Below are 10,534 nucleotides of genomic sequence, written 5' to 3'. Positions count from 1 at the left end.
CATGATGGAATATATTCATTCACTAAAAACAAGCATTTATGAAATTATATACCAAGCACAGATTTCAGCTATGAATATATGATTCTCAATCTCAAGAAAGCCCAGGCTGGGCCTTCCCTGGTGGCTCACTGGTGAAGAATCCTCCTGCCAGTGCAAGAGATACGGGTTTGATCCCTGGTCCGGTAGATCCCACATGCCTCAGCGTAACTAAGCCCGAGCACCACAACTACGGAGCCTGTGCTCCTGAGCCTGGGAGCTGCAACTCCTGAGCCCACCCGCCACAACTCCTGGGAAACCATATGCCCTAGAGCCTGTGCCCCGCAACGAGAAGCCTGAGCAGGACAACCACAGAGTAGCCCCAACCTGCCACAACTAAAGAAAAGCCCACACAACAAAAAAGACCCAGCCCAGCCAAAAATCATACATAAATTCAAAAAAGAAAGAAAGAAAGAAAGAAAGAAACCCTGGGGTGAAGGTGCGGGACAGGGAGAAAAATGTAACAAACTGGCATAATGTGTGTTTGAAAATTTGATAGGGTGATAGATAGCATAGTAAGAAAAGGCTTCCCTAGTGGCTCAGACAGTAAAAAGTCTGCCTGCAATTGCAGGACACCCAGGTTCGATCCCTGGACTGGGAGAATGGCAACCCACTCCAGAATTCTTGCCTGAAGAATTCCATGGACAAAGGAGCCTAGCAGGACAGTCCATGGGGTCCCAGTCAGACACAACTGAACATAGTAAGAAAAATAAACTATTTCAGGAAAACTGTTTAAAAATGAAAAAATAATTTACATGTCTAAATTGACACTAAAAAATTTTTTTGAAGAGGAGAAAACTCCTTCCTTCCTTCCTTATGGATAAAATGTTAGGATCAGAAATATAGTATTTTATAACCAACACAGAACAGCTGATTGAGGCAAGACTCACACTACAAGTACTAGCTAGACAAAGGTGTGCTGACAGGCTTACAAAATGCCCCCAGGTTCGTTACTAATTACAAAGAGAAAATTACAAAGGCTGTCATCTTTGCAGCTGTTATCTTAAGCAAGTGATCAGATTCAATTTCATCAATAATGGGAAAAAACTAACATATGCTTCCTAATGTAATATAAGAAAAGAACACTCTTGTGAATTATTCTTACCTGGATCTAAATGTCTGTAAACAATCAGACCCAAACTGAGCGACTGTCTACAAAATATTTTACTAACATGCTTCAAAAATGTCAATCTCATTAAAGACCATGTAAGACAATGAGCCTTGTTTCATAGGAAATAAACACTGAAATCTGGAGAGACAAAGAGTTATGATTCTGCAACTGACTCTCAAACAGGTCAATAAAAATAGTAATTATACATTTATGTAGGAGATGAAGCAAATGTAGAAAGTGTTAAGAACTGGAGAATCTAGGTAAAGAGTATATACAACTCTTGCCACATTTCCACAGGTTTGAAATTTTCCCAAAAAAGTTTTTGAAAATCTGGGAATACATTTCTGGAAAGAAGTTAATATAAGGTAAGCAATTACTATACAGCATATGCTTCCTAAGCATCTATTCTGATAGACACACACATGTATACAACACAATTATAAATACCTTTAATCCTCAACATTTCCTGAAGGAAACGGATAGCATACATCATTTAAATATTGTATCATAAAAGTAAGAAAACTGACGCCTAAGCGGATAAGTAGTTCACTCTAAAGGCTTATTATCTCACCTTCAGAGAAAAAAATTAATTCTTAGGGAAAGAAAGGAAAACAACACACAGATAAGGATCAGCTCAAAGTGATCACACTATAGTGTTTTCTTTCTAGTTTTCTTCATTTTTCAGATTTCTACCACAAAGAAAGAAAAAGAAATTTAAGCTCAAAATATATCAGTTAAGATTTTTAATAAAATAATTTTACAGTAAGGCACAAATGAAATCTTTCTAGAATTTAATAAACTTAGCCATTTCAAATGATTAATGGTATTTAGATTCCCAGGTTTCATGACTGCAAAGGCAGAGGCGTATACAAATGGCCAGGCAGTAATTAGCTCCTGGTTTATCTTTCCCTGATTCATCTACAATGGAATATTTGCATGTTTCCTCCAAGGGCGCTGTACCTTCTTGCTGGCCAGGACATCCAGGTCACGGCAGATTCGGGCACGTGTGGAGGAAGGCTGGATGATGTCATCCACAAACCCTGGGGAAGCACAGGAAAGGAAGTGGATCACCTGCTGCCCACCAAGCCCTCACGTAGTGCTCAGTGTGGGCACCACCTTCTCGGGCCAACAGGGTGCATGTAGGGCCGGGCCGACACAAGAGAGGCTCGTCCTGCGAACCTCCCCATGACCCCCGGAGCCCCCTGTTCCTCTGGCGGGTCCCATACTGGCCCAGAAACATTCAGCAAGAAAAGGAAAATGTGAGCCCTCTTCATCCTGTCAAGATGAATTTAGTACAGAATAAAATGAAGAAAGTGCACTTTTATTTTTAAAAACTCACTACAATCATTCGTCCCATCCTGTGTATAAGTCTGTCTTGCCACTTTACTTTGCCACTCTTCCCATCAGGAAGTGGACTGGACTTCTTCATTTGGCCTTGTAAATTGCCTTGGCCAATAGAATGTAGCAAGAGTAACATTGCAACTTCCACACCTAAGCCTCAAGGCACCTTCTTTCCCCTCTCACCCTCTGCTGCCCTCAGGACACCCTGCAGAGCCCGTGGACTCACCTCCCAAAGAATAAGCAACCCCGTGAAGGAGAGTCCAGCTGACAGCCAGCACCAGCCATGTGAGTGGGGCCACCACGGGCTATCCAGCCCCAGTCAGGCAGCTAGATGACATACTTCCATGACTGATCCCAGCAGAACCACTACCCAGCTCAGCACAGACCAGACCAAATGCTGACACTCAAAACTATGAGGGGAAGGTGCAGGGAGGTTATTTCAGACCACTTTGTTTTGAGTAGATTTTTCACAGTACTGGGTTGCTGGAATACCACGAAGAGAGATTTAGCCACTTCAGCAATGTTTTCTTGATCACAGTTACAAAGTGGCCCATACAGGCCTCTCTGCCCTTAAGTGATGACGGCTCAGGGTCCAGCCAGCCCTCACCAGTCTCCACACTCAACAGGAAGGGCCAAGGTGGGCCTTCTGGAGCAAAATAAGCAGCAAGTGACCCAACACCTGAGCCGAGCTGCTCTCCCCACCACAGGCCCACCTCTCACGGCTGCAGGAAAAGGGTTGGCAAACTTCTCGATGTACTCTGCCTGAGCCGCCTCCACGTTCTCGTGCCCTTTGAAGATGATCTCCACAGCACCCTGTCACGAGAGGAGTTGGTGATCACCCTGGAGGCCCCCCAAGACCAGGGTAGCCCCCACCCCCAACATCACTGGGAGTGATTGCAAACATCTCAGTAAACAAAGTGTGCTGGAGAGCAGTGGCCACCCCAGGTGCCTGGAGCGACCGCCATAATCCCCCGGCTGCAGGGGATGCTCAGCCACGGCTCCAATGACCGGGTGGCCCAGACCGAGGCATCACCTGCCTCCCTAGATTCTGTCCTGATCTCTCCAAGTGCATCTGTCCTTCTCCGAGGCCAAGATATTTGGCCCAGTTTCCACTGTTAAGAAGTCAAGGTCCCCTTATCGAGGGAAGCAGAATGCTGTTACACTTTCTCATTATCCTGAGCCCTGAGCCACACAACTCAATGGCCAGAGGCAGAGAAACTAAACTGCAAGTGTAGAAAAATGAGGCCTGAGAGAGAAGCCGTCCTGTCAGAACCCCTAAAAGTCAGCTTGGGGAGGCTGGGGCCTGGGAGATCCCTAGTTCAACCCCAACAGCTATTTCAAAGCAAGAAAGGAGTGGTGAGTAGACTAAGCAACAGGGGGCACCCTGCCCAAAGTCAGCAGGGTCAGGACTACAGCTCGGCCCCCGTGGGCTGCAGGAGTGGCTCCGGGCCCTCTTGGGAGCTGGGGATGGGGTTGGGGAAACATCCAGTCCTCCTGACTCAGCCCTTTCCGTTCTACTGAATCCCTGAACCCACTCGAGGCCCCTACTACCTGGGTCCGTGCCTGAAGTGAGAGTGCAGGAGGGGGATTGCCAGGGTCTAGACCCCAACTCCCTGGAGGCCTGGCGACCCCAGGGGCCCAGGCCTTTTCCCAACACTTCCCAGCTGTGTGGGAGAGTGGGGTCCCTGGAGCCAGGAGAAGGGAAAGCTGGAGGGTCTTACCTTTGCTCCCATGACTGCAATCTCCGCCGTGGGCCAGGCGTAGTTGGTGTCACCACAAAGGTGCTTGGAGCTCATGACATCATAGGCACCACCATAGGCCTAGAACAGTCCCAAATGCTGAATGTTAGAGCCTGAGTGAACCAGATCACATCCCTATAAGACCCCAGGAAGCCAAGTGAAATGAGGATGAAAAGCAAGACTGGCCCTCCTGGGCTCCTGAAGGCCCAGGGCTGGGAGGCCCAGGAATACGAGGGCGCAGCCACAGGCCTTTCACAGTTCATGGTCATGGTCTTCAGGCATTTTCCCACTCCCAGATGAGCAGGGACTTCTCCACCAGGCGTGTCTGCAGGACCATCCACGCCAAGCCATCCCCGAGAACTTGTTAAGGGGAATGAGGCATAGACTCCTTCCAGCACTGCTGACCCTCTTGGCCAGACCCCCAACCCTCAGGCCCCACCGCTGGGGGTGAGCGGGCTCCAGCCTCCAGCCTGAGCTCCTCACCTTCCTGGTGATGACCGTCACTTTGGGCACAGTGGCCTCTGCAAACGCGTAGAGCAGCTTGGCGCCGTGGCGGATGATGCCCCCATACTCCTGCGCAGTGCCTGGGGCAGGAGCAAGTTACCGGATCCCCACAGAGTCTCCCCGGGGCCAACCTCCACTCTCAGCTGTGAGGGCTTCCCCTTCCCCACAGGGCCACCCCCAGCCAGTCCCCACCTCCAGACGCCCAGAGGATGGCAACGTCACAAATCCTGTGCAAGAGGACCTCCACATAAAGCGGCGTCTCAGGGCAAAACCACCTCTCCTGACCCACCTCCCTCAGTGACTCACCAGGCAGGAAGCCAGGGACATCCACAAAAGTGATGAGGGGAATGTTGAACGAGTCACAGAATCGGACAAAACGAGCCCCTTTCACGGATGAATTAATATCCAAGCATCCTAGAAAGAGAGAGACCAGTCCCAGCCCCACCGACACTGGGCAACCATTCCAAGCTGGTTTCTACAGGGGTACCAAAGTTTTGTCATCAGAGAAACTAAAGGAGAGCTTCATACTCCAAGAAAAACAGGGGGGACAGGAGAATCCCCCGGCTCTGGCCAGAGGACCCAGCAGTGGCTCAGCCCCGAGGGCTGGCACCACACCCCAGCACAGACATCCAGCCTTTGTCTCGTGAATTGAAGGGCAGCTGTCACCTGAGGCACAGCCCACCTCACCCCTGGAGCTGCAGTGGGAGGCCTCATCCAAGGGCTGGTCTTCTAGAGTCTGTGTAGTTGGAATTGGATTCTGCCTCCATCAGCCACAGCCATGTGTTTGGGGAAATTACTTTCTCAGCCTGAGATTCCCCACCTTAAAAGGAGGGATGTTACTACCCCTACTATGGAGGTGGTGGGTTAGTCGCGAGGTTGTGTCCAACTCTTGCGACCTCCTGGACTATAGCTCGCCAGGCTCCTCTGTCCATGGAATTCTCCAGGCAAGAACCCTGGAGTGGGTTGCCATTTACTTCTCCAGGGATCCTTCCTGACCCAGGGATCGAACCGGGGTCCCCCACATTGCAGGCAGATTCTTTACCAACTGAGCCACCAGGGCAGCCCTACGATAGTTGTAAGGATTAAAGCAGACGGTATCGGTAAAATGGCACAGAAGAGAATAAGCGCTCAATTACTAGTAAATCTCCTCACCCAGAACAGTCTGCAGAGCATTCTTTGAGGCCAGCATTATCCTGACACCAAAACTTCTTGTTTTGGGAGAAGAAAATGCAAAGCAAAATCCCTCATGAACACAGATGCAGAAAGTTCTGAGATATTAGAAACACACTGCCTAGTGCAGTTTAACCCAAGAATCCAGAGTTGATCTAATGTGTGAAAAGCAGTGAAATTATTAAAGGAAAAAAACAATACGGTCATCACAACAGATACAAACATCTGAGGAAATCCAATATTTATAATTAAAAACTAGCAGTAAACTATGAGTGCAATGGAACTTCTACTGTCTGATAAAGAATGTCCATAAAAAACTTAAATATTCATGGGTCAGAAGAATATTTAAATTCCCAAACTGAACTATGCCAGTGCTATCCAAGAGAACTTTCTATGACGATGAAAATGTTCTCTGGCTCTGTTATTTGTTGACACGGTAACCACTAGACACGTGTGGCTACAGAACACCTGAAATATGACTAGGGAAAGTGAGAGACTAAGCTCCTAATCATATCGAATCTCAATTACTTGCACTATTTTATTATTTTAGATTTAAAGCTTAATAGGCTAGCATAGCTGGACAAATTTGCATTTTCAAGCAATTCCTATCAAAATCATAGGAAATGCCTTTGTAGAAACTGATAAGCAGATTCTAAAATTCATATGGTAATACAAAGGAGACAGACTAGTCAAATGGTATTTTTTTTAAATAGCAGTATCAGAATAGGGCTTCCCTGGTGGCCCAGATGGTAAAGTGTCTGCCTGCAATGTGGGAGACCAGGGTTCGATTCCTGGGTCTCAAAGATCCCCTGGAGAAGGAAATGGCAATCCACTCCAGCACTCTTGCCTAGAAAATCCCATGGACGGAGGAGCCTGATAGGCTACAGTCCATGGGTCGCAAAGAGTCGGACACGACTGAGTGACTTCACTGACTCACTGACACTATTCCTAGTCATATGATGAGTTTTGGACTTCCCTGGTGGCTCAGATGGTAAAGCATCTGCCTACAATGCGTGAGACCCAGGTTCAATCCCTGGGTTGGGAAGATCTCCTGGAGAAAGCAATGGCAACCCACTCCAGTATTCTTGCCTGGAAAATCCCATGGATGGAGGAGTCTGGTAGGCTGCAGTCCATGGGGTCGCCAAGAGTCGGACACGACTGAGCGACTTCACTATCAGAAGACTTCCACTAGCTGACCTGAAGACTCACAAAAGCAGGGTTTCTCCATCTTAGCACTACCAACATTTCAGACAGAATGATTCTTTGCTATGGGGGTTTGAGTTCTGCATGTAGAATGTTTAGTCACCATCTTTGGGTTAGACACACTAGATGTCAGGAGCCCCCCTCCACCCCTCACACCCACTGTGACAATCAAAACTGTTTCCAATATAGCTACATGTTCCCAGTACATTGAAACTGTCCCTAGTTGAGAACCACCAAGAACCAGAAAGCTTCAGAAATCAAGACAAGATGGCAGAGGCATAAAGGTGGGCAAAACCAGCAACAAAACAGGACAGACGGGGAAGAAATAGACCCAGAGAACTGATTTCAGACCACGCACCAAAACAATGTGGAAAGCAAGTCTTTCTTAACCAACGGTAATACTGTTTTACTCCATACTCTACACACGAAAATCAACCCAAAATGGATCACAGAGCTTAACATAACCCACAATCACAAAGCTCCAAGAAGGTGACTTGGACTATCTTTGAAACCTTGCAGTAGGCAAAGATTTCCTGGACAGGACACAAAAGCTCTCATCAGAAGTCAAACACTGATACAAAGGGTTTTACCACTTTTTAAAAATAATGTGAGTCAAAAGACTTAATGAAATAAACAAGTCACAGACCAGAAAAAAAATAATTAAAATACACAAATCTGACAAAGGGTTCACATCCGAATATATAAAAACCTTATAAATAAACAATAAAAAGACAACTCAAAAAATAAAAACAATAGGCAAAGCTTCCCTCTTGCTAAATGCAGAGAAGGCCTTTGACAAAATTCAACATCCATTTATGATAAAAACTCTCCAGAAAGCAGGAATAGAAGGAACATACCTCAATATAATAAAAGCTATATATGACAAACCCACAGCAAACATTATCCTCAATGGTGAAAAATTGAAAGCATTTCCCCTTAAGTCAGGAACAAGACAAGGGTGCCCACTTTCACCACTACTATTCAACATAGTTCTGGAAGTTTTAGCCACAGCAATCAGAGCAGACAAAGAAATAAAAGGAATCCAAATTGGAAAAGAAGAAGTAAAACTCTCACTGTTTGCAGATGACATGATCCTCTACATAGAAAACACTAAAGACTCTACCAGAAAATTACTAGAGCTAATTAATGAATATAGTAAAGTTGCAGGATATAAAATCAACACACAGAAATCCCTTGCATTCGTATACACTAATAATGAGAAAGTAGAAGAAGAAATTAAGGAAACAATTCCATTCACCATTGCAACAAAAAGAATAAAATACTTAGGAATATACCTACCTAAAGAAACTAAAGACCTATATACAGAAAACTTTAAAACACTGATGAAAGAAATCAAAGAGGACACTAATAGATGGAGAAATATACCATGCTCATGGATTGGAAGAATCAATATAGTGAAAATGAGTATATTACCCAAAGCAATTTACAAATTCAATGCAATCCCTATCAAGATACCCGCGATATTTTTCACAGAACTAGAACAAATAATTGCAAGATTTGTATGGAAATACAAAAAACCACGAATAGCCAAAGCAATCTTGAGAAAGAAGGATGGAACTGGAGGAATCAATTTGCCTGACTTCAGACTCTACTACAAAGCCACAGTCATCAAGACAGTATGGTATTGGCACAAAGACAGACATATAGATCAATGGAACAAAATAGAAAGCCCAAAGATTAATCCACATACATATGGACACCTTATCTTTGACAAAGGAGGCAAGAATATACAATGGAGTAAAGACAATCTCTTTAACAAGTGGTGCTGGGAAAACTGGTCAACCACTTGTAAAAGAATGAAGCTAGATCACTTTCTAACACCGCACACAAAGATAAACTCAAAATGGATTAAAGATCTAAATGTAAGACCAGAAACTATAAAACTGTTAGAGGAGAACATAGGCAAAACACTCTCTGACATAAACCACAGCAGGATCTTCTACGATCCACCTCCCAGAATTCTGGAAATAAAAGCAAAAATAAACAAATGGGATCTAATTAAAATTAAAAGCTTCTGCACAACAAAGGAAAACATAAGCAAACTGAAAAGACAGCCTTCCGAATGGGAGAAAATAATAGCAAATGAAGCAACTGACAAACAACTAATCTCAAAAATATACAAGCAACTCCTGCAGCTCAATTCCAGAAAAATAAACGACCCAATAAAAAAATGGGCCAAAGAACTAAATAGACATTTCTCCAAAGAAGACATACGGATGGCTAACAAACACATGAAAAGATGCTCAACATCACTCATTATTAGAGAAATGCAAATCAAAACCACAATGAGGTACCAATTCACACCAGTCAGAATGTCTGCGATCCAAAAATCTGCAAGCAATAAATGCTGGAGAGGGTGTGGAGAGAAGGGAACCCTCCTACACTGTTGGTGGGAATGCAAACTAGTACAGCCACTATGGAGAACAGTGTGGAGATTCCTTAAAAAATTGCAAATAGAAATGCCTTATGACCCAGCAATCCCACTGTTGGGCATACACACAGAGGAAACCAGAATTGAAAGAAACACATGTACCCCAATGTTCATCGCAGCACTGTTTATAATAGCCAGGACATGGAAACAACCTAGATGTCCATCAGTAGATGAATGGATAAGAAAGCTGTGGTACATATACACAATGGAGTATTACTCAGCCATTAAAAAGAATACATTTGAATCAGCTCTGATGAGATGGATGAAACTGGAGCCAATTATACAGAGTGAAGTGAGCCAGAAAGAAAAACACCAATACAGTATACTAACACATATATATGGAATTTAGGAAGATGGCAATGATGACCCTGTATGCAGGACAGCAAAAAAGACACAGATGTGTATAGCGGACTTTTGGACTCAGAGGGAGAGGGAGAGGGTGTGATGATTTGAGAGAATGGCATTGAAACATGTATAATAACATGTAAGAATCGAAATGCCAGTCTATGTCTGATGCAGGATATGACACGCTTGGGGCTGACGCGCGGGGATGACCCAGAGAGATGTTGTGGGGAGGGGGGTGGGAGGGGGGTTCATGTTTGGGAACGCATGTACACCTGTGGTGGATTCATGTCAATCTATGCCAAAACCAATACAGAATTGTAAAGTAAAAATTAAAAATAAATAAATAAATTAAAAAAAAATAAATAAATAAATACCTAGGCTGAACTCTGACTGTTACAGTATTATTGTGGGAGTAGCTAAGTGCAGGCAGTAATCTAGATAATTTTGATTTTATTTTTCTAGCAAACGAGTAGAAAAGACAGCTGGGGATTGTACAGAAAAAATTCAAGGAAAGATGGAACATTAAGATTTACAGATTGAGTATTTAGGATAATGCACCATGGGGTTTAAGTTAGACAGAAGAGTGGTATATGTTTACATGTGCACACGTGAGCACACATATGTATGTACATA

General features: G+C 44.5%; 1 protein-coding gene across 1 annotated transcript in view; it reads right to left on the bottom strand.

Annotated features, from left to right (window-relative positions):
- Positions 1–1,581: 1,581 nt before the first annotated feature.
- PCCB (propionyl-CoA carboxylase subunit beta) overlaps positions 1,582–10,534 on the bottom strand; it is a 97,939-nt gene continuing 88,986 nt past the window's right edge. Inside the window, exons 11-15 of the mRNA XM_040233165.1 lie at positions 5,038–5,145; positions 4,711–4,811; positions 4,210–4,308; positions 3,202–3,301; positions 1,582–2,187 (exon numbers count right to left, since the gene is read on the bottom strand). Coding sequence (XP_040089099.1) covers positions 2,066–2,187; positions 3,202–3,301; positions 4,210–4,308; positions 4,711–4,811; positions 5,038–5,145 — 530 coding nt within the window. The 3' untranslated portion in view covers positions 1,582–2,065. The remainder of the gene's footprint in view (positions 2,188–3,201; positions 3,302–4,209; positions 4,309–4,710; positions 4,812–5,037; positions 5,146–10,534) is intronic.

Source organism: Oryx dammah, unplaced genomic scaffold, assembly GCF_014754425.2.
Source record: "Oryx dammah isolate SB20612 unplaced genomic scaffold, SCBI_Odam_1.1 HiC_scaffold_2, whole genome shotgun sequence".
NCBI classification, from domain to species: Eukaryota; Metazoa; Chordata; class Mammalia; order Artiodactyla; family Bovidae; genus Oryx; species Oryx dammah.
Note: the sequence above shows the minus strand (reverse complement) of the source record. Positions and strands in the feature narration are given on the sequence as shown.